Below are 24413 nucleotides of genomic sequence, written 5' to 3'. Positions count from 1 at the left end.
TTTTAGATTCAGAATCTTATAGTGTGGAGAAGGGACATAAGAAAGAGGAGCAGAGGGAGAGGGAGAAGCAGGCTCCCTACTGAGCGGAGAGCCCAATGCGGGACTTTATCCCACTACCCCAGGATGATGACCTGAGCCGAAGGCAGACACTTAACCAGCTGAGCCACCCAGGTGCCTCCAAAGCATTGACTTTTGATGTTGAGAACCCTCTTAACCCTCAGATATTCTGAGGGAAGACCCAGAAATGAGAACTGATTACAGGCCTTCTGGGGCCCCAGGCACACATGTGGGGACAGTTGAAACTTCAGATCTGAGGGTGCAAACCCTAAGCCCAAACACACGGCCACGACATCCTCTCTTTAGCACGTTCAGGGTTCTTATCCACAGAGACATCTCAGATGTGCTCAGTGTGGTTCAAGAACCTCATGGGGCGCCCAGAATGTGCATTAAAAGAGGGCAGTGCTGAGAAGGAAGTGCCCGTGTGTGAATTGCATGTGTATTTCTTTTCCCAGGGGCAGCAGGGTGCCCCAAAGTAGCATCTGAAGAGTAGCTTTCTGTGACCCGGCCAGCCCTCTTGCAATCCATACTTGGCATCTCTGGGAAACCAAGTGTAGCCACCATGGCCCAGCATTCCTTTCCTGGGTCTGCCCTGTGCTTATGGGGGACTCCTGTGGCAGTGCCAGTCCTGGGGGATAGAAGGTCCCTGAAAAGTGGTGACAGTCCTGGTCATGTGCAGTTGGCTGCAGGGTGGGTGATGGGGGCACTTTCATTCCCATGGGGAAGGTGATATGCTTCAAGGGTGCTAGGAGGTGCCCCTGTGGGGCTTGGTCATTGGGGGCCTGTCACCTGTTTCATGATGGCATTTGCTAATTTCTCTGGCATTTTCTCCCTAGATGACCGTCCTGTGAGAGAGAGCGAGCGGAAAGCATCCCGGCTGCATTTTACATCAGAGGAATCACTCGCCTCAAAGCAGAGCTTCCCAGCTGTTTTCAGAGTCGGAAGGTATGAGCAGAAGTGGTCTTTGAACATTGAGAGGAGCTGTTCAGACTTGCCTGTTGATAGAAGGTTTACCTAAAAGACACACACTTCTCTGTGTGCTGATGGCCACTTGCAGGGGAGCCGTGCAGAAGAGGAAAAGGGATGCTCGGATGCCAGTGGGGGCTCTCCCCCTGTTGTCCATGTTCTCCATAGTTATTTTTTAATATTAAAATGTTTATTAAAGTAACACATGTAAAATCAAATAGCGTGAGAGGCTTGTGATGAGAAATCACAGCCCCTTATCTCCTCCTCAGCCCAGGCCTCAGAGGCAGCCCCCCTCACTTCTGTAGTTGTCCCTGTCTTCAGGTTCTGTTTGAGTTCCTTCCTCATCTCCAGACAAGACAAACATCACCTTTAGTGGGTGTGAGCACTTTCAGCAGTAGCTGACTGCTGCCACAGGCCCTTCCTCCCCGACCCCAGTAGGACAGTCCGTGGAATATGATCCTTCCTGTGTTCTCTGCGCAGTGTCCTGTGGCCGGTGCTGCCTATGTAATTGGGCTGTGGCAGTGGGATCTTTTGCCTGCCTGTATCCCACTTCCATGCTACCTCCCAGCTCTTGTCAGCTGCGTTGTTATGTTTAACTGTGCACTGTGAAGGTTGATAGTATTTAAATGTGTTCTGAAACCATAAAGTGTATTCAAGGTTTGCAGGTTGATTTTAAACGGCAATGTTTACATTGCTTGTACTGTGCTAGGACTATATATTTTTGTACACCATTTTGTTTTGTCTGAAGCCTTTACTGGTTTTCTTCTTGCATTATATGCCTTAGCTCATCTTTAAATTCCTCTAATGTAGGGGTTGACCAATTCTTTTTTGAAGAGGGCTGGAGAGAATATTTTTGGTTCTGTGGACCATATGATCTCTTTCTCAACTTTTGAACTCTGCCTTTGTAGCGTGAAAGCAACCATAGGTGATACTTAAACAAATGACCGTGTTCCGATGAAACTTTATTTACAAAAATAGGCAGTGGGCTAGATTTGACCTTTGGCCATATTTTGCCAATTTCTGTTCTGATATCTCAGGATCAATTCCAAATCCTTGGGGTCTCCTGTTCCCTCAGATCCCCTTTAGCTCCCCTTCCCCTTACGTCCCCATTTCAAACTAGTTTAATTACTGTGTAGACAGCTATTCCCAGTATCCTGTGCAAAGGTCTGGATGTTTGTGGCCCCCCAAATTCATATGTTGAATCCTAACTCCCTGGGTGCTGGTGTTAGGAGGTGGGGCCTCTGGGAGGTGATTAAGTCATAAAGGTGGAGCCTCATGAATGGGCTTGGTGGCTCTTAGAAAGACAAACCCCACAGAGTTTCCTAGCCCCTTCCTCCATGTGAGATTATGAGTCAGGTAGTGTCAGACCTCTGACTTTGTTCTTCAATATTTTGTTGGCTATTCTGGGTTTTTTGCCTCTCTATATAAACTATCAGTTTGTTGATATCTATAAAATACCTTGCTGGGATTTTGACTGGGATTGCAACGAATCTTACAGATCGAGTTGGTAAGAACTGACACCTTGACAATATTGAGTCTTCGTCTCTATGAGCATAGAATATCTGTCCATTTTAGTTCTTCTTTGATTTCACTTACCAGAGGTTTATACTTTTCCTCAAACAGATCTTGTACGTGTGTTGTTAGATTATACCTAATATGTCATTTTTTGGATGCTAGTGTAAAGGGTACTGTCCTATTTCATTTCAAATGCCATACATTATTGGTATGTAGGAAGAGGTTGACTTTTGTATATTAACCTTGTGTATTCGTTTCCTAGAGCTGATGTAACAAAGTACCACAGACTGGGTGGCTTAAAATAACAGAAATTTGTTGTCTCAGTTGTTAAGGGTAGAAGTCTGAAATCAAGATGTTGGGGAGTTATTCTTTGTGGAGGCTGTGAGGGAGAATCCATTCCATGACTCTTCTGGTGGTTTGCTGGAGATCTTTGGTGTTCTTGGCTTGCAGATGTATCTCACCAGTGCTCTGTCTTCACGTGGCTGTCTTCTTTCTCTCCGTGTCTTTTCACAGAATCTCTCCTTTTGCATGCTTGTTTCTGTATCCCAGTTTCCCAGAAAAATAGCAGTCAGGTTGAATTAGGGGCCCAGCCTAATCTCATATTAACTTGATTACCTCTGTGAAGACCCCATTTCCAAATAAGGTCATGTTCTGAGGTACAGGGTGTTGGGACTTCATATCTTTTGGGGGGCACAATGCGACTCATAACTCCTTGTATTTTGCAGCCCTATTTTGCAGGAGTTTTTTTTTTTTTTTTTTTTTTTTTGCCTTGTCTTTGGTTGATTCTTGGGGATTTTCTACATAGATAATCGTGTATCTGTGACAAAGACAACTTTATTTCTTCCTTCCCAGTCTGTATACCTTTTATTTCCTTTTCTTGTCTTATTGAATTAGCTGGGACTTCCAGTATGATGTTTAGAAGAAGGAATGAGAGAGGACACAAGATCAGCCTTGTCCTGATCTTAGCAAGGAAGCGGCTAGTTTCCCACCACTAAGTGGGATGTTAGTTACAGGTTTTCATAGATTTTCTAGTTGAGGAGTTGCCCTCTATTCCTAGTTTGCTGATCATTGTTATCATGAATAGATGTTGGATTTTGTCAAATGCTTTTTCTGTCCATTGATATGAGCATATGAATTTTCTTCTTTAGTCTTTTGATGTGATGATTGTATTGATTGATTTTCAAATGTTGAATCAGCCTTGCATACCTGGAATAAATCCCACTTGGTTGTGGTTTGTAATTCTTTTTATACATGGTTGGATACAATTTGCTAATATTTTGTTGAGGATTTTTGCATCTGTGTTCATGAGAGCTATTGGTCTGTAGTTTTCTTGCATGTTAAAATAAGGCTGGCCACATAGAATGAGTTAGGAAGTATTCTCTCTGCTTCTATCTTCTGGAAGAGATTATAGAGAATTGGTATAATTTTTTTCTTTAAATGTTTGCTGGAACTCACCGGTGAACCTATCTGGACTTGGTATTTTAGAGGGTTATTAATTACTGATTCAATGTCTTTAATGTATATAAGTCTGTTCAGATTATCCATATCTCCTTGTGTGAATTTTGATAGAATGTGTGTTTCCAGGAACTGGTCTGTTTCATTAGATTATCAAATTTGTGGGCATAGTGTTGTTCATAGTATTTCTTTATTATCCTTTTAATGTTCATGGGATCTGTCATCACAATCCCTCTTTCACTTCTGATATTAGTAATATGTGTCTTTTTTTTCTTAATTAACCTGGCATAGAGGTTTTTCCATCTTATTTTTAAAGAACTAGCTTTTGGTTTTGTTGATTTTTCTCTGTTGATTTCCTGTTTTCGTTTCATTGATTGCTGCTCCAATTTTTATTATTTCTTTTCTTCTGCTTACTTTGGATTTAATTTGCTCTTCTTTTTCTAATTTTCTAAGGTGGAAGCTTGGATTATTGATTGTAGATATTACTATTTTCCTAATATACGCATTCAGTGCTATGAATTACATTCTAAGTAGTGATTTCACGGCATCCCACAAATGTTGATAAGGTGTGTTTTCATTTTCATTTAATTCAAAATATTTTTAAATTTCTCTGGAGATTTCTTTGACTCATGCCATGTGTTATCTAGGAATTTGCTCTTTAATCTCCAAGTATTTGGGCTTTTCCATTTCTCTTTCTGTTATTGATTACTAGTTTAATTCCATTGTGGTCTGAGAGCAGATATTCTATGAATTCTCCTCTTTTAAGTTTGTTAAGATGTGTTTTATGGCTCACAGTGTGACTTGTAAGCTCAAGAAGAATGTGTAATCTGCTACTGTTGGATGAAGTGATCTACAGATGTCAGTACATCCATTTGATTGATGATGCTCTTGAGTTCAGCTGTTCTTGCTGATCTTCTGGCAGCTGGGTCTGTCCATTTCTGGTATTGAGGTGCTGAGTCTCCAGTGCACTCACCTGTTCTCCTTGTAGTTCTGTCAGTTTTTGCCTCGTGTATTTTGGTGCTCTGCTGTTGAGTGCATACAGGTTAAGGACGTTACTGTCTTCTTGGGGAACTGATCCCCTACCTTTATGTAATGCTTCTCTTATCCCTGGTAACTTTCCTTGCCTTGAAGTCTGCTCCATCTGAAATTAATGTAGCTGTTCCTGCTTTCTTTTGAATAGTGTCAGCATGATATATATATATTTTTTACTTTACTTATTTTTTTAAAGATTTTCTTTATTTGAGAGAGAGAGCATGAGTGAGAGAGCACAAGCAGGGGGAGCAACAGAGGGAGAGGAAGAAGCAAGCAGACTTCCATCTGAGCAGGGAGCCCGATGTGGGGCTTGATCTCAGGACCCCAAGATCATGACCTGAGTGGAAGGCAGCCGCTTAACTGGCTGAGCCACCCAGGCGCCCCTAACCATTTACTTTTTATCCATTATATGTCTTTATATTTAAAATGGGTTTCTTATAGACAACATGTAGTTGGATCTTGTTTTTTGATCCATGTTGAATCTCTTTTAATTGGAACGGTTAGCCCACTGATGTTCAAAGTGGTTGTTGATAGGGTTGGATTTATATCTACCATGTTCATTTCTGTTTTCTTTGTTCCTATTCTTGTCTTCTGCTCTGTTTCTTCCTTTTGTGGTTCTAAATGAGTGTGTTACACCATTCCATTTTCTCTCCTTTGTTAGCATGTTATATTTTTACCTTTTTTAATGGTTGTCCTAGAGTATGAAGCAGACCTTTACAACTAATCCAAGTCCACTTTCTTTTTTTTTTTTTTAAGATTTTATTTATTTATTTGAGAGAGAGAGAATGAGAGACAGAGAGCACGAGCGGGAAGAGGGTCAGAGGGAGAAGCAGACTCCCCGCCGAGCAAGGAGCCCGATGCGGGACTCGATCCCGGGACTCCAGGATCATGACCTGAACCGAAGGCAGACGCTTAACGACTGAGCCACCCAGGCGCCCCTAAGATTTTATTTTATTTATTTATTTATTTTTTTAAAGATTTTACTTCTTTATTGGAGAGAGACAATGAGATAGAGAGAGCATGGGAGGGGGGAGGGTCAGAGGGAGAAGCAGACCCCCCGCCGAGCAGGGAGCCCGACGCGGGACTCGATCCCGGGACTCCAGATCACGACCCGAGCCGAAGGCAGTCGCCCAACCGACTGAGCCCCCCAGGCGCCCCCAAGTCCACTTTCAAATACCATTGCACTGTCTCCCGAGTAGTGGCAATACCTCCTACTACAAAACATTCCTAACTCCACCCTCCTGTCCCTGTATCACAGGTGCTTCGTTCATTTCACTGACGCATAAGTTATAATCATGCAGGTAATATGTGGGTACCCATAATCAAATACATTGTTGCTGTCATCTGTTAGGTCAATTAAGCATAAGATAAAATAAAAATTTTTATTTTATTCCTTCTCCAATGCTCTTCCTTTCTATATAGATCTGAGTTTCTGACCTATATCATTGTTCTCTCTAAAGAACTTCTTTTAACATTTCTTACAAGGCAGGTCTACTGGCAACACATTCTAATTTCTGTTTATCTGAGAAAGTCTTTATTTTTCCACTTTTTCTTTTTTTTTTTTTAAGATTTTACTTATGTATTTGACAGAATGAGAGAGCAAACATAAGCAGGGGGAGCAGCAGAGGGAGAGGGAGAAGCAGACTACCCCCCCACCCAGCCCCCGATCAGGGAGCCCGATGCAGGGCTCGATCCCAGGACCCCAGGATCATGACCTGAGCTGAAGGCAGACACTTAACTGACTGAGCCACCCAGCTGCCCTCTCCACTTTTGAAGGATAATCTTGCAGGATACCAAATTCTAGGGTGGTAGTTTTTTCTCTCAGCAATTTAAATACTTTCCTCTTGTGTTGCTTGCATGGTTTCTGAGGGGGAGTCAGATGTAATTCTTGTATTTGTTCCTCTACACATAAAGTATTTTTTCCCTTTGGCTTATTTCAGCATTTCTTTTCTTTTTCTTTGGTTTTCTCCAGTTTGATTATGAAATTCCTTGATGTAAATTTGGGGTGTTTATTCTGCCGGTGTTCTCTGAGCCTCCTGGATCTGTGATTTGGTGTCTGACGATGAGGAAATTTTCAGACTTTAAATATTTTTTATGTTTCTTTTTCTCTTTCTGATGTTCTCATTAAGCATGTGTTATACTGTGTGGTTGTCCCTCAATTCTTGGGTATTCTGCTGTGGGTTTTTTCAGTCTTTTTCTCTGTTTTTCAGTTTTGGAGGATCATACTGAGCTCTCCTCGGGCTCAGAGATTCTTCCTTCGGCTTTGTCCAGGCTACTGATGAGCCCATCAGAGACTTGCTTCATTTCTCTTACAGTGCATTTGATCCCTGGCATTTCTTTTTAAGTCTTTCTTAGAATTTCCATCTCTCTGCTTAAATTTCCCATGTGTTCTTTTTTTTTTTTTTTTAAGATTTTATTTATTTGACAGAGAGAGAGAGACAGTGACAGCGGGAACACAAGCAGGGGGAGTGGGAGAGGGAGAAGCAGGCTTCCCGCAGAGCAGGGAGCCCGATGCGGGGCTTGATCCCAGGACCCTGGGATCATGACCTGAGCCGAAGGCAGACGCTTAACGACTGAGCCACCCAGGTGCCCCTCCCATGTGTTCTTATATGTTGTTGCTTTTTCATTAGATCTGTTGGCATTATTACTTACAGTTGTTTTAAATCGTAGTCTGATAATGCCAGCATTTCTGCCGTATCTGAGTTCTAATACTTGCTCTTCTTTTTCAAGATTGTTTGGCCATTTGGAGTCCCTTGAGATGCATTTTAGGATGTGTTTTTCTATTTCTGCAAAAGATGTCATTGAGATTTTGATAGGTATTGTACTGATTCTGTAGGTTGCTTTAGGGAGTACTGACATTTTAACAGTGTTAAGTCTTCCAGTCCATGAAGATGGGATGTGTTTCTATTTATTTATTTCTGTTTATTTAGTTTACTTGTCCTTAACAGTCTCAAGACTGACTGTCACAGAGTTTAGAACTCAGAGAGCCCACTCATAACCTGGTGCAGCCTCATGATCCAGAGGTGACTTGGAGACCCATGAGACAGAAACGTGTCAGGTGTCAGGTTTCTGTGGGCAGACCTAGAAAGAGAACCCAAGTCCCCTTCCCTCTGCGGTGAGTTGGAAAACTCTCAGAAGTAGAAAATGATGAATAGTATCCATTTCTTAGAGTATGATCAGATATCGTAAAACCAGCACTCATAGTATGTGATTGAGTATTATCTTGAAGAGATTCCAGGGGCGCCTGGGTGGCTCAGTCATCAAGCGTCTGCCGTCGGCTCAGGTCATGATCCCAGGGTCCTGGGATTGAGCCCCACATCGGGCTCCCTGCTCAGCAGGAAGCCTGCTTCTCCCTCTCCCACTCCCCCTGCTTGTATTCCCTCTCTCGCTGTCAAATAAATAAATAAAATCTTTAAAAAAAAAGAAAGATTTTGTAAGCTGCCTGTGTTGGAAATGAACTCCCCTTTGTGTGTGTTCACCTTCCTATGGAGGGTCGCCATTGGTAGGGATGTTGTATCGTAAAACACCTCATATTCAGTCAATATGGAGAGATTTTCACTTAATGTAAAGATAGAAACTTGGAACACCATGTCCTTTAACTTTCTTGACACCCGTCACGTTGTGGATATGGTAGGAAGAGAACTCGCTAGGGGATGTCAGAACAGGAGCTTTCTGGAACTTTCTTGAATGGACCCTACTGGGGTTTTGGACCCTGTTTGGATGGCATGGTGACATCACATGACCTTCTTTTCATCAGCACTTGTCCTGGGGATGTCCTGCATCGACTTCTTTAGTAAAGGCACTGGGAGCCATTTTCTGCCGTGCACCACCTTCTCCTCCCTGGAGACCGTGTGGCCGTGCCGGCAGGGCCCTCGTCTTCCTTCACGGGGTCTGCGTGTGCTGGCGCGGGATGCTGGCTTAAACGACAGCACTGAGTTTGCTTTTCCTTGCAGACCATGCCACTCTAGGGCCCCGTGCACTGACCCCTCGGCCAAGAAGTGCTTGGTCATGGATGCAGATGACGAGGCGGTCCTGAACCTCATTGCTGAGTGCGAGTGGGACTTGAGCAACCCTCCTGGGAGCGCAAGTTCCAGCCAGAGGGAGCGAGAGGCCGACCTCCACAGTTCCCAAGGTAGGCTGCTACCTGGCCACAAAGGCCCAGTGGGCCCAGCCTGTGCTGGGGTGCTGGTAATCTCTGGCCTCCTGACACACAGCACTTTCCAGAAAACTCACCTTTACCTACAGAATCCTCGTGACGTCTCTGTGAAATTGTAAATACTAGTAGTTTGGATTATAGAATTGTGACAGATAGTGTTAGCATAATTGAGTATATAGTTCTGCATGGTTGTTCAAACTGTGTCCTTCCTCAGATCAACTGCAGTTCTACTTACAGGGGAGACCCAAAAGGTCAGAGTAGACAGATAAAGTGTCCCTTGGCTGGTGACACTGGTTTCCGTCCCCGCCACGGGGGGATATTCACTTAGCTTAGGAGACGCTGAGCGCTCAGCCTGCCAGGTTTGAACTTTAGACCGGATGCGGACGTTGGGAAGTCTTTGCAGCGCGTGGATTTCTTCACGGGCTTTGCTCGGGTCCTCTGTGTTCCACCAGGACTTGTGTATGTGCTACAGCTCCGTTTCTTCTTCTGTTTTGAGTTTCTGAGAAATTTTCCTGAAGACAACAACAGGTTGAGGCATACATTTGGGCTGAAATCCCAGGATTCACCTGCTGGCATGAGGACATCTGCCCTGTGGGTGTCCTTGCCAGCTCAGCGTGGTCAGTCTTTTCAGGTCTGGCTCCTCTGGGAGCGCGGTAGGAGTTGCTCCTGGTTCTCGTGCACACTTCCCTGAGGACCAGTGATGAGACATTTCTGTTCGGGTCTGTTCCCCTCCTATTTTTCTCTCCTTGGTACTGGGTCACAAGAGTTCTTTCTCTGCGGTTTTCTTCATACAAGCCCTTTCTCAGATGTAAGTGCTGCAGACTCTCCCATTCTCTGGCTTGCCTTTTGTGTGCTAACCGTGCTTCGAGGAGCAGAGGCTCTCGATGAAGTCCCAGGTTGTCAGTTCTACTCTTTATATGGTTTGTGCTTTCTGGTGTTTTAACAGATAGATGTGCCACAGTTCTTTTTGCTTACAAGAAATCTTTGCCCCATGCTTGTGAAGAGATTGTCTTCTCATTCGGTAGCCGTGGCACATCTGTCTGTTAATGCAGTTGACTTGAGTCTCTCTCTGGATTCCGGATGGCGTTCTGTCGCTTGTCGTGTCTGTGCCAGCACCGTGCTGTCCTCCTTCTGCGCAGTCAGCGTGAAGCCGGCGGGGCTGGGCCTGCGCGCAGCGCCGTCTGCAGCCGTGGCTGGTGTGAGTCAACCTGCACAGTCACCTTTTTCTTACTTAATCATGTCCTTGATAGCTGTCATACACTATCAGAAGGTTAAGATGGAATTTCTGATGAAATAAAACTTTTTAAAATGTTTTTTAATAAAATAGAATCCAGACATCTGCTGAGTCCTCAGTCAGTGCAGCACCAGTGTGGGGATTCCATAAGGAAGGGCCATGAGAAGAGGAAGGGCAGCTCTCGAGGGTGCGGTCCAGAAAAGAGGCTTCAGAACCAGTACTGTGGGGAGCTACCCCCACAGTGTGGACAGCACGTGCACTTTACCCCACACCCAGGTAAGCAGTCTCATGCTTACAGTCCCTTACAATCTCTTATAATCCTTTGTAATTCCCAAATTCTAGGTTTTTACTCACTTCTCTTTGTTGTACGTGATTTTGTCAAGGATATGGGAATTGGTTGATTCATTTGTTAAGTGTATTAGCTCAGTTTTACCACTTTTGGGTGGATTTTCCGTGTGTGTGCGCACGTATGCACGCACGCACTGGGGCACACACACGCGTGCGTGCACACCTTTTTAAATGCCAGTACTGGTCACTGCGGCCGAAGAACTTGGTCTGCTGAGGGCTGTGTTCCGCCCTCCCTTACAGATTCCACAGATATTGAGGACTCGGCCCTTTCTCAGAAGTCAAGTTTGTCAGCACAAAAGGTGTTAAATCCATTGCCTGCTCCTGAAAAGTACAGGAAGCGAAGAATGCCTGGCGGGAGATTCCAGGCACCTGCAGACCAGGAGTGTCTGAGACACCTGGAGAGGCCCAACGTATCCTTGAGCCCCGAGGAGACTCTGAGCAGGCAGAGTGGCTCGGAGGGCAGGAGCGAAAGGACCTTGTCTCGCTCTGAGGTATCGGAGCCTGAGGAGGAGGGGCCCCACAGCAGGAGTGGCACCGGAGAGGTGAGTGGGAGAGCCGAGCAGGACTGGATGGTGAGGCAGGGGGCTGCTGAGTGCTGCTGAGCTCCCTCTCCCACCCCTGTGCTCGCCGGCCCCCAGCTGGAGAAGCTTCTACACGGGTTTCTCCGCAGCACTCGCACCCTTTTGTCTGTCGGAAGTGTGCTCCCGGGCTCCACGCCCCTTCCTGCCACGCTCCGCACTTTGAGGCAAGAGTGTAGGCACAGGCGCAGCCGTGCTGTGCTTGTCTCGGAGCTGGAACCCATCGCCTTGGCCGGGGAGCCATCAGGGATCCTGTTGTGAGGGTGTCCTGCACATGCATCCTGTGGTTTTCCAAAGGCCTCGTCTTGGGTAGGGACTGAGAATCCTCCCACCCTCCGAGTGACCCAGAGCCACATGGGTGATGACTCTGTTGCCTTTGTCTCTGGCTTTGTTGGAGGTGGAGGCACAGTGGTGGGAATTGGGGCAGAGCTCGGGCGGGCACAGGCAGAGCAGGCTGTGGCAAGGGGCCCGGCCCCATCGCTGGTTTGGCAGACATGAGGCGCTGGCCTCCCATGTGGTTGGTTAGGGGAATGATTTTGCTTCCTGTGGTCGGTCCTGAGTTGCAAACAGGGAGAAAAATTAGGGCAGCTGTCACTTAACTGATCAAGTTCTGGCTACGGGACCAATTGTTACAGGGGTCATGGTTTGACCTCCTGGCTGGTTGCTGTGGGTCGTGGGTCAGAAGGCTGCTTTTATAGAGGGTCTGGTCATTGTCTGTTTGTATGGTCAATCTCTCACTGTCTGGATTGAGGGAAAGAAGAAAAATGAGGATATGTTTGAGATAGGAATGTGCCCGGGCCTTTCCTGTGCCCTGGAGGCCTGGCTTCCCTCACCGAGGATGGACGTCGCTGGGTGCAGAGCCTCGCCCGGAGAACTCGTACCCTCGCTGTGGGGCTGGGACTTGGCAGGAGGGGAGGCTGCCTCAGTTTGGGGCTATGGCCTCATGGTGATCATCCTCTTGCAGTGGGCACTGCCCTTTGCTCCTCAGGGGGGAGGCAGAAGCTGGAGTGAGTGCACTGAGGACCCTGGCTCTGTCACCTGTGCCTGAGGACAAGTGTCCAGATACAGCTTCTGATGGAGCTGTTGGTACCAGCTGCTCACTCGGATGCCCTCAGCCTTAGCTTGTTGGGGCGAGCAGCCAGGCCTTAGTGTTTTCATGCTGCCCCACGCACACTGTGACCTTGGGCAGAGTGGTGCTCGCTTGCTGGGTCTGCTCCTGGGGAGCCTGGGGTGGGCAGTGGTGACAGGAGGTGAGGAGCTGTCCCCGCTGAAGTGGCTTCACCCGCCTTGCCTCGTTCCAGGGTCTCTGGCTTTTCAGAAGTTCCTTAGTAGAAAAGTCCTCTGGAGGTTAGCTAACTGCAGAGCACTAGGCGGGGCTCTCCCCCGCCTCCTGCTTGGAGCTGCTTCCTGGGGACCTGGGACTAGCCCATGTCCCAGCTCTGCTGATCGGCCCGGAGACAGGTGTGGGCTTCTGCGCCCTCCCTCGCCAAATCCCGACGCTTGGGAAGTGGGCAGGAGAGCAGAGGCCATCCCCCTTTCTTTGATAGTTTTTAAAAACTGGGGATTTCTGAAAGGAGGGAAAGAGCACGACGCTGATGTGCACTGGTGTGGCGGGCCCCGGGTAGGGCCTGCTGGTCTGCCTGGCAGCCCTTTGGCCCACGTCGTCCTGGCCCGTCCACCACCTGGTCCAGCGTGTGACTTCATTACGTTCAGGGCTTCTGGGTACCAGTGACCATTCAGGCCAAGACTGGCTCTGACGGGTCTCCAGCCTCCAGGAGTCCTTGTGGACTGGCTCAGGAGGGCCCAGGACGGGCCACTGTGGGAGGTGCCACAGCCTTAGAGCTGAAACTGTGATGCGGGTTTCATGACTGTCCCACTTGGTGTGACGCCTTCTCGTGCATCCTTTAGCTGTTCCCCCGGGTACAGGGATGTCACCCATGCTTGTGCCACCCCTGAGCCTTGTGGAATCTGGATGGACAAGGGCATCAGCATGATGTGCAGAGGGTGCCACGTAGGCCTGTGTCAGAGGCTCCTCATCAGGCAGTGACTCCCAGTCTCCGCGTCACCGCCTGTCTCCATTGCAGGTAGCTCCCACGCTGTATGCGGCTGTGTCGCCTGTGAGGAAGGCTGCGCTGCAGGTGGCGCTTCTGGAGGCGCTCCTCGACCTGGTGGACCGGTACTGGAGCGGCTGCAAGTCCCTGCACGGCAACGAGGTGTTCCGGGGTGAGTCAGGAAGGATGGCCACTTAGACCCGCACTGGGGCCACCCTCCAGGCAGCATTCCATTTGCACATGCTGTTCTGCTGCTGAGTTCTGTCTGGGTCCCGCACTTCGCTGGCTCCGCCCCCTTGGCCGTCACCGTCCCCACTGCACTGCATGGAGCATCCTGGTGGCCTTCCGCAAAGCAGCTGGTGGCTTCGTGGGGTGTGAGACATGAGGGGCATCATGCAGGCCTGTGGCTGTTGGTTTTCCCACCTGCTGGCACTCTGGCGTTATGGAGATGCCTGGTCACCTGGTTTTGGTGGAGATGCTGTTGACAGATGTTTGATTCCTGTTGCTCTGTTTTATGGGAAGGTCTGGAAAGATGGCAGAGCTGCCACGATCTCCTTCACACCCTCTGAACATGTGATCATGTCCAGGGCCCTGGATTTGCTGAGTTTTCACTGGGAATGAGGCCCAGGAGGGTGGTCCCTCCCCAGGGAGGACGTGGCTTTGCTTCTGCCCGAGCCTGGGTGCGGGAGCACACCGTGTACCCTTCCAGGGTTCAGCCTTCAGTGTCCCAGTGGGAGCAGGAGCTCGCTGGTCCTTCCTTCCTGCAGACCGTGGGCTGCCCAGAGCTGAGCTGTTTGCTCAGTGTTGTGGCCCTGCAGCTGTAGCCCCTGGATCCTGATCCCGTAAATCTTAGCCTCCTGCTCCCAGTTGCGGAGTGACCAGACTGTGTTTGGGGTCCAGGCCAAGAGCAGGAGCTGGCAGTGCCGTGGAAGAGAGCGCAGCTGGCCACTAGGTCATCCAGCCAAACTGTCCCGTCATGGCCTTCTCTTCAGAGACACCTTTGCTCTAGAATAAAACTATTTTCCTGTCTGTCCACCTTCTATCCTTGATTGGATGGATGTACAGAAACCTGAGTGAGGTGATTTCAGTGCTGTGCCTGTCCCTTTGCCAGTCTCCGTGCTGGTCAGTGTTTTTTGAGGCATGTAGTTTGTGTACTCAAAATATATGAACAAATTTTGTTTGTACTTCATCCTTTTAACATAAATGCCGTAATAATATTTGGTTTTGACTCCTAGCTCAGGCAAGACATATTTTGTCCTCTGTGCAAGAATTTACAGCACCTCAGGATAGTTCAACAAGTGTGAGTGAAGAAATTAGCTACCTTACTCTGGAAAATAAATCTCTACAGAAGCACCTTGCTGAACAGCAGCAGCAGTACCGTGTGAAGATGAGTGAGGCAGTGTCGGAACTCAGCGATGCGCGGAAGGAGATGGTGAGCATGCCTTCGTGTTATTTCTGTTCGTGCACACGTGGGATAGGGGCGTGGTTTTGACTTCACAGAGAAGGGGAATGCTGCTGTCTCTTCTGTGAGAGGCTGAGTGGGGGAGAGAGCACAGATGAAGTTGGGCTTGAGGTGGACTTTTTGTGGCCCCAGTGCTCGCTGGCCCAGGCTGCCTAGACCACTGGTGAGAGAGGCTCCAGTCAGCTGGGTGATCCTGGGGTCCCTGCTGCTGTCCTGCCTGCACCAGCCAGCAGAGGCCCATGATGTGCTATTGGCCCGGAGGGACTTCCTCCACCAGGTGGTGCCCAAGGGCAGCCAGAACCAGCACAGCTTGGACCCGGCCCCTGAGCCAAGACTCCTGGCTGGGCAAGGCTGTCCTCCTCCTTCCTAACCTCACGATAAAACCATTACATGTAAATGCCTATGTTAAAAAAACAGAACGATCTCAAACAACCTAATTTTACACCTCAGGGAACTAGAAAAAGAAGAGCCAGCTAAACCCAAAGTTAGCAGGAGGTAGGAAGGAAGTTGTAAACATCAGAGCAGACATAAATCAAATAGAGAATTAGAAAAATAATGGAAAAAAAAAACAAACCCAAAACTGAGTTGGGTTTTTGAAAAAAATATACAAAATCCACAAACCCTTAGTTAGACTAAGAAAAAAAGAGAAGACTCAAAATCACAAATGAAAGAGGAGACATCGCAGTGGATGCCTCAGAAATGAAAAGGATCATAAGGGAGTGTTACGAATGCTTATAAGTGACCACACTGGACAACCTTGAAGAAATGGGTAAATTCCTAGAAGCATACATCCTGCCAAGACCATATCAAGAAGAAATAAAGGGCACAGTTGGGTGGCTCAGTTGGTTAAGTGTCCAACTCTTGATTTCGGCTCAGGTCATGATCTCAGGGTCATGAGATCAAGCCCCATGTTGGGCTCCATTCTGGGCATGGAGTCTGCTTGGGATTCTCCCTCTCCCTCTGCTCCTTCCCACTGCTCATGTGTGTGCACCCCCCCCTTCTCCCTCTCTCTCAGAAATAAAGCCTGAACAGACCAATAACTAATAAGGAAATTGAGCAATAATCAAAAACCTCCCAACAAAGAAAAGCCCAGAACCAGGTGGCTTCATGGCTTAATGCTACTGCACATTCAAGGAAGATTTAGTACTCCTAAACTCTTCTGGAAAACAGACGTAGAGAGAACACTTCCATACCATTTATGAAGCCAGCATCACCCTGATAGCAGAAAAGCAAAAACACCACAAGAAAACTAGAGGCTTATTTCTCTGGTGAACATAATTTAAAAATTCACAATAAAATACTAGGAAATCAAATTTAAGAACACATCCAAAAAAGTATACACTATCACTAAGTGGGATTTCCCCCTGGAATGCAAGGTCGGTTCAACAAATGCTAATTAATACACCACATAAACAGACTGAAAGATCAAACCCACACAATCATCTCAATAGATGGAGAAAAGCATTTGACAAAACTCAACACTCTATCCATCATAAAAAGTCAACAAAATAGGTAAATAGGAAAGTTTCCTCAACACCCTAAAGTTTAGCCACTTAGGACAAGGCCACAGCTGACATGTGATCGGTGGAAGAAAACCAAACCTTGCTTTCTGAGCCAGGAGCCACGACCAGACACAGACATGCAGTCCTGTGAGGTCTGCTCAGCGCAGCACTGGGAATGGTAGCAAGAGCGTGCAGGAAAAGGAGACATCCAGGTCGGAAAGGAAGAAATAAGATCATCTGTTTGCAGAGGACAGGATTGCATGTGTAAAACAATCTTAAAGACTCAACAACAACAACAACAACAACAAAAATGCATTAGAACTAATAAATTCAGTGAAGTTGCAGGACACAAATCAACATAATAGAAATCAGTTGTGTTTTTTTACACCAACAATTTATCTGAAGAGGAAACAATCCCATTTATGATAGCATCAAAAAGAATAAAATAGTAATACATTTAACTAAAGAGGTTAAAGATTTGAACACTGAGAACTGTAAGATGTGGATGAAAGAAATCAAAGACATGAATGGAAGGATATCCCATGTTCATGGGTTGGAAAATTAATAGTGTTCAAAGGCCACACTCCTGAAGGTAATCTACAGATTCAGTGCAATCCCTGTAAAGATTCCAATGGCATTTTTCACAGAAATTTTAAAAAATTGTAAAATTTGTATAACTATTTTTCTTAAAATTTGTATTCTCCTTTTTCTAGTTTCACGAAAGATCCCCAATAGCCAAACCTGTCTTGAAAAAAAAACAAAGTTGGAGGCATCACACTCCCTGATTTCAAATTCTATTATGAAGGAAGCTATAGTAATCAAAACAGTATGGTATTGACATAAAAACAGATATATAGATCAATGGAACAGAATAGAGACCCCAGAAATAACCCCATACATAAATGGCCATTGTGTACCAAGAATGCACAATGAGGAAAGGACAGTCTCTTTGATAAAGATGCTGGGAAGACCGGACCCTTAATGCCATACATAGAAGTCAACTCAAAATGGATTAAAGATTTTTGAATGTTAAGACTTGAAACTGTAGAACTTCTAGAAAAAAAAACAGAAAATCCTCCTTGATAGAGTCTTGGTGATGATTTTTTTAATTTGACACCAAAAGTGCAGGTAACAAAAGCAAAAATGTTTGAACAAGTGGGACGACATCAAACTAAGAAGTTTCTGCACAGCAGTGGAAGCCGCAACCTAAATGAAAAGGCAGCCTGTGGGTTGGGAGAAAGTGGTTGCCAGGGGCGGGGAGGTGTTGGTAAGGGGGCCACGCCGTGGCTGTGGAGGACGGACTAGGTCCAGGACCATAGCTGCTCATGCTGTAGTGGGTCTGCGAGTTTGCTGTGAAAGTAGCTTCGTTCTCCTCACCAAGAGAGGACGCTCGCTCTGTGCGAGAAGGGACGTCCATCCGCTTGACTGTGCTGAGGTTCACTGTGTCTGCACGCCATCCGGTGCTCACCTCATCCATAACCGCTTTCCTTTACGGTGTCTGTCGTGCCTTCAGCCAGTGGAAGTTTTGTTTACCTTGCTGATCATCATGGTTGAGTTTTAGTGTGTGGAATCTGTTCAGGGGCTCCTCTTTTAAAAAGTCAGTACTGACTGCTTGTGTCCCATGGGCTGGGACATCGCATTCGGCTCGGTCTGAGCAAGCCATGTAAGCCTCGGGGTGCATGTGCGTGTGCTGTCCAGCACGTTACCCCGGAGTGCAGCCCCTTCACCAGCAGCACGTATACCCACAGCTTGTGTGGGTCGGGAGTCCCAGTGCAGCTGAGCTGTGCATCTGACTCAGGGTCTTGCTGTCACGTTGCCGAGGGGGCCCTGGTCCCCTTTGGAGGCTTGATGGAGGTGGGCATTCCCTCGCACGCAGGCAGGCTTGGCTCTGCGCATGTGGGCCTCTCTTTAGGCTGCCAGCTGCTGGTCAGAGCCAGAGAGTGCCTGAGTAGAAGGCCATCCTTCGTTCCCTGCTCTTGAGAGGGATGTGTCATTGCTTGTGCATGGTATGTTGGGATCCAGTCAGCAGGCCCACCCACGTGAGGGCAGGACACCACGTGACGGCAGGAGCACCCTTGGGCCATCTTGGGAGCTGCCTGCCCCAGCCTCTCTATCGGCTGTGTTATTTGTAAGGTGGGAATGCGAGTAGCCACAGGATTGCTGCAAGACGGATCTCTGGACCATCTGAGATCGTATTTTATGATAACCTGCCATCTCAGAGATGCCCTGTAAAGCTTTGCTTTTACAGAAAAAGATGAAAAATAAAAATAATGAAATGATATTGGCAGCCTCTTCTGGTCTTGAGATACACCGTAGACATGCATGCACACAAGTAGTGGGTACATCCGGAAAGAATTGGAGCCCCGTGAGCCTGCACCATAATCACTGTGCAGAATGTCATTTTTGTGGGACAGTGTTGACCCCATGGGACACAGCATGGCCTGTTAACCATGAAAACAGAGGACCACGGCTTTGGGGTTTGGTGCAGATGTGTGGGTTACCCCCCGTTTCCCTACGCTGCTGAGTTTGGGACCAGTGGAATCCAGGCAGACAGGCCCCAGGTGTCTCTGAGTGATGCAGTCTGACATGGAAGACGTGCGCAGAGGTGTCGCTCCTTCGCCTCTGACGACGGGCTGACTGACCCTGTCCTACAGGCCCTGCCTGGATGAGTGATCCAGAACCCTCGGGCTGCCCCAGAGCCCTGCTCAGTGCCCTTCTGAGATCCACCCCAGTGACGCCGTCAGGAGCTACTTCTCACGGAAGGAGTCCCGTTTCTGAAGGGTCCATTGCCGATCCTGCTTTCCTCCCCGTTGTGAAGACGCCGGTTCTGCGGTCGTGTTTCCTCAGGTCCTGATGCCCAGGAAACTGGCCTTAGCAGAGGCCCTGCTTCCAAGCCTTTCCAGCGTGGCTCCCAGCAGTGGTGCCGTGCACGTTGGCGTGTGATCGGTCCACTGCTCCTGCTCCAGCCTCCGCTGAGACCTTCATCAGGACCAGGGCCCAGCCCCTGCCCTCTCGGAACTCACCACGTTTTGGGGAGACAAACCGTCGGGCTCAGCTCGCCATGCAGCAGTTTCTGCACTGCCTAGAGTGTGTGTGCACACAGAGGGCTCGGTGCACTGGGTGGGCTGTCAGCAGGGAGAATGAGCTAGCAGTTTCCTGAAAGCAAGGGCCCCTGTTACCTTGAGACTGAGATGCTCACTCCCCTAGTGGGGATGCGCCTGCTGGTTTCTATGCAGGCAGGGAGGCCCCCTGCTCTGGGCAGCCGTGGTTTTTTTTTTTTTTTTTAAAGATTTTATTTATTTATTTGAGAGAGAGAATGAGAGACAGAGAGCACGAGAGGGAAGAGGGCAGAGGGAGAAGCAGACCCCCCGCTTAGCAGGGAGCCCGATGCGGGACTCGATCCCGGGACTCCAGGATCATGACCTGAGCCGAAGGCAGTCGCTTAACCAACTGAGCCACCCAGGCGCCCCAGCCATGGCTTTAATGGCCCAGGTGCCACCAGCTCTCACAGTGGTCTCCGTGCCCTTCCCTCCCCTTCAATGTCTCATGGCGTGCTGGGCTTTGCCGCCATCTTGGAGGGTGGGACAGGAGCCTACTTTGTCTGCAGCTCCCGCCTGTGGTGGGGATGGCAGGTATAAGCCCATGTGCTTACACACTGAGGACAAGAACAGGATGGGGCTCCTGCAGGGAGGGGCCTGCCTCGGGGAGCACAAAGCCCTGGGATCTGCCTGTGCTTTTGCCCAAGAAGTGAGCCTAGAAGGACCACGTGGGGCTGGCATGCTGCCCGGCTCTTGTTCCTGCTCCTTGAGAAGGGATGGGCAGCCAGGCTGTGGTGACCACGGGGCCTTCCTGTAGGAGGCAGGTCTCCAGCAGCCAGCACATCTCCCTCAACAGGGACGCTGGGCACACAGTGTGACCCCATGTGACCTGTGCCGCCCCTTTGTCTGTCAGGACACTGTGCTACTCAGCCGGGGGCAACTGATTTCTCTTGTTCACGTTGTGATTTCTCGGTTATGATACATAAAGGAGAACTGATGTCTGGTGATCTCGAGAGATTTCGCTTAATTTTGTATATACATTTTACTGAATTTGACTCATCTGTTTTAAGTGTGTTGTTCTGTGTCTGTAGGATGACTTGAGGCAACATTTAGACAAATCTTTGGAGGAGAATAGTAGCTTAAAGGCTCTTTTGTTCAGCATGAAAAAAGAAGCAAACAATGCAGACACTGCAGCTACGTTAAATGTGCAGATCACTGGTGAGTTATTTGGTGACGTGTGAGTGTTCAAACCCTTGTTTGTAGACTTCATTCTAAGTTACAGGATTCAGAATTCAGGTCCAGTACACGCTGTAAAGGGCTGTGAGGTCATCGTGGCTCATGAGAGCCGCTCCCGCAGGCTCCCAGCAGAGGTTCCCCAGAGCCTCTGGGGTCGGCCATGCTGGTGGTGGCGCGGCGGACGTGGGGCACCCCACCTGCCTCTCGGAGCGTGCAGATGGCCACATCTCTGCTGCGTCGGCTCTCCAGAGCAGGGCAGTGCTTTGTCCCTGTTGTCACTGTTTCTTCCACGTCCAGCTCGCTTTCATCTCCCTCTCTTCAGTGTCTTTACTTCTGTTTTGACGTTTTTACCAAGGTGCACTTGGTATCTCAGATTGCAGGGTTTTGAGTGAGGAGCTGGTGGTGGTGTATGTCTTCTGTGAGCTTCGTCTGGGTGTGAACTGCAAGGTCCCTTGGAGGCTTTAACTTCCCTGAGGACTGGCCCGCCGAGTGTCGTGTGGGTCTTACCTCCCAGGGGTCTGAAAACTGTTCATAAAGGGCCTCAGAGGAGGTCTCTCCACGCACTCCCGGTGGGCTTGGCCGCGGGAGCACAGCCACAGAGACCGTCACCCTGGTCGGTCGTCTTTGTGACACGACCTGCTCAGGTCTCTTCCGTTGTGTTTATTGGGTTGTTTTGTTAAGCACTGAGTTCTTGGTAGTCTTTTCTTTAACTTCCATGTAAAAAACTTTTCCCCCTTTCACCTGCGTCTTGAGATGTCATCATCCTCTTCACTTGCTTTTGGGCTCCTTCTTGCTCAGCCTTCATTTCCCGTGAAGCTTTCCTCTGCCGCGAGCTCGGGCCTGAGTTTGGCCACCTCCTCTTTGACATTCTCAGGTCTGACTCGTTCCTCCATTTCTTGTATCATTTCTTTTTGATCTTTAGCTCATTCTGAAATATTTGGTCCTGGTTTTGATGTCCTGGGTGTGGCTTCTGATGTCCGAGGGCAGCACCTTTGTGTGGGGTCTGCCCTCAGCACCCCGGTGCTGTTCACCTGCACGTGGCATTCGTCCTCCGCATTTCCGGGGCGGGTCAGGCAGTGCTCCGAACTTCCCACCCAGGCCCTGTTCACTCCCCCACTTCTCTCTGGTGTCCTGTCCTGCCCGAGCGGGGCCCTCACAAACAGGCCTCTGTAGTACAACCCTCTTCTGGGGGCGGGGGCTGGACAGGTTAGCCTCAAGGGGCCAGGGTTGCTGCAGTCCCTTCAGACCACCCAGGGGCCCCCTGGTCTGACCTCCTGGAGGAGGCTGAGCCTCTCTTGTGTCAGCCGTGGGTCCTGAGTTGCCCAGCAGGGGCTTCCTGTGAAAATGGGGGACACCTAGTGCTGCCCGGCTGCTGATCACTGCTTCCCTCCCACAGAGGTGGCTACCACGCAGGGCTTGTGGCTCTCTCGTGTCTGGGTCTCGAGGCTGCCACACCCCTAGGGGCTGTAATGTTGTCTGCAGGGCTCTGGTTTTGTCATCTAGTCACTCTTGCTGTTGGACTGGGGGGTTCTGGGGGACGCCGAAACCATGCCATCACTGCCCTCTTCCCAGAATCCCCTTCGCCAGCCCTGCAGTGGCGGCGTAGGGGGTACAGATGCTGAGTAGTGTGGCCTCATCGTAGCGCTTTTAGGGCCCTCTGCCTCTGCTCTTGGAGCCTCCTGTCGGTGTCCTTGCCGTCCCTCTGCCCGCACCTCCCACTCTGGCTCTCCTGTTGTCTCTCGTATTGTGTAGTTTTATGTGGATTTATTTGGGTCCTGGTTTCGGGTTTCAGAGCCAATAAATGATATATTTCTTTCCCTGTCGAGTTGGAAACCCAGAGACAGGAGTCGTGTGGATGGAATCCAGACACGCTGTGACCAGAGGACACAGCAGAGACATGTCTTGTCGCTTGTCCCCAAAGCTGCAGGCCCAGCCCACTGCCTGGTGGAAGAGAGGCGTTGAACGCCCTTCCCTGCCAGCAGCAGGTCCAGTGAGGGGCAGGAGCCTCCGGCTGGTGCCACACCCACCTCTGTCCCTACTCTGTGCCCTCCATGCGGAGACTTGTTCCCCAGGTATCTGGAGGGCAGAGGCCTGAGGCTATCTTTGGCTAACACAGATGGACCTTTTCCAAACTATAGTGTTGTTCTCGTATCCCTGATCCTGCTTAAACTCTTGAACTATTGTAGTTTTTAAAACCTGTGGGTGAATTTCACTCAATGATGTTATGGTTTTTCTCTTTCAGGACTTCAAACCAGTGTGAAGAGGCTCTCTGGTGAGATTGTGGAATTAAAGCAGCATCTGGAGCACTATGACAAGATCCAGGAGCTCACCCAGATGCTGCAGGAGAGCCACAGGTGCCTGCTCGGGAGGCGTGGGTGGAGCAGGGCCAGCCCTGGTCCCATCATGGGGCACAGAGGAGCCCGGTAGTGTCATTGCAGGTGGGGTTCTGGGCCGCGTGTGTCTCTGCATTGACTTGGAACTTCCCTGAGCTTCCCTTTCTTAAGGAAAAGCAAGTCCCTTCTTGCTGCAGTATTCTGTGAGGTGTGACCTGAGGGTGTGACTGTGAGGTGTGGCCGGGAGAGGTGAGGGGCACATGAGAGACGTCAGTGAGATGGTGAGGGCAGTTTGCAGACGGCCGAGTGGATGAGCACAGCAGCGATTCCTTCCTAAGGTGCTTGTCGCGGTAGAAGTAGCCGACAGCACCACGAGACCAAGACTCTGAATTACACTGTCACTACGTCAGCATCAGTAAGGGGCCCCTTTGCATTTGACCAGGAGCTGGAAACACGCCAGACTGGGGATCGTCTCTGGAGTTAGGACGTAGTTTGCTGGCTTTCCGGACCAGGACGGTTTTCTGACAAACAGCCGTGGCTGGAGTGGCGGGGCGGCTGAGGACCCGGGTCAGGCCCGGCACTGCCCGGCGGGAGGCGAGGGCCGGACGGCAGGAGCCCATGGGAGGCAGGAGGGCGCTGGCTGTGGGGACCGGGCCTGGCCAGGTGAGGGAGGACGCTGCTGGACAGGAGGCGGCAGGCTGGACCTGGGAGGGGCTCAGGTGTCGCCCTCCTGTGCTCTCCTCCAGCTCCCTGGTCAGCACCAACGAGCATCTCCTGCAGGAGCTGAGCCAGGTGCGGGTGCAGCACAAGGCCGAGGTGGAGCAGCTACACTGGAGCTATAAGGAGCTCAAGAAGGCGCTGGCCCTGTTCCCGCACAGCAGTACCAGCCTCGGCGGCTGCTAGTGCCCCCCCACCTGTGCACCACACCTGGCCTCCAGGTGCCGTGGCTGGCGCATTTGTATTTGTTTTGCCAAGCCTAGTAAAACGTGGGAGCTCTTTTCTACCTAGTGCATTTGTTGGCAAGAGCTGGGTCTTCTGTCCGTAACTATCCTAAGTGTTTTGCAATGTATTCAGGGCCTGTAGCTTGGTTTTCTAAAACGTCCTAATAAAGACAGGATTGATCTGTCTCTGGGTGAGTCTGGGAGTAAGGATGTGCATGGTGTGGTATTTGCAGAGAGCGGGCAACCAGGATTATTATTCTTTCGGACTCCGGCATGCTGCTCATGTTTCCTGAAATACAACTGAGATTTTACCCAAAAAAAGGATTAATCTAAGCCCTTCACGTGTTTTGAGACAAGAAACATTGATATATTTTGAGACCAACATTATTAATTTTTCGTAAAATACCTTGAGATAAAGAAAATGCAGTATTTTTTTCCTTGATATAAAAGAGAATGGTGTCTGATCACTAAGTGATTTTGTGTGACACTCAGTCCTTGTTTAATAAACT

At 49.1% G+C, this 24413-nt stretch overlaps 1 protein-coding gene across 1 annotated transcript in view; it reads left to right on the top strand.

The window, feature by feature from the left end:
* The window catches only part of CEP72 (centrosomal protein 72), a 36217-nt gene extending 12350 nt beyond the window's left edge, over window positions 1-23867 (top strand). The window contains exons 4-12 of the mRNA XM_021687088.1: window positions 894-1002; window positions 8979-9157; window positions 10509-10691; window positions 11004-11305; window positions 13426-13564; window positions 14628-14824; window positions 20486-20612; window positions 22873-22984; window positions 23710-23867. Coding sequence (XP_021542763.1) covers window positions 894-1002; window positions 8979-9157; window positions 10509-10691; window positions 11004-11305; window positions 13426-13564; window positions 14628-14824; window positions 20486-20612; window positions 22873-22984; window positions 23710-23866 — 1505 coding nt within the window. The 3' untranslated portion in view covers window position 23867. The remainder of the gene's footprint in view (window positions 1-893; window positions 1003-8978; window positions 9158-10508; window positions 10692-11003; window positions 11306-13425; window positions 13565-14627; window positions 14825-20485; window positions 20613-22872; window positions 22985-23709) is intronic.
* The last annotated feature ends 546 nt before the right edge of the window (window positions 23868-24413 follow it).

The sequence above is a fragment of the Neomonachus schauinslandi genome, chromosome 7, assembly GCF_002201575.2.
Source record: "Neomonachus schauinslandi chromosome 7, ASM220157v2, whole genome shotgun sequence".
Lineage (NCBI taxonomy): Eukaryota > Metazoa > Chordata > Mammalia > Carnivora > Phocidae > Neomonachus > Neomonachus schauinslandi.
Note: the sequence above shows the minus strand (reverse complement) of the source record. Positions and strands in the feature narration are given on the sequence as shown.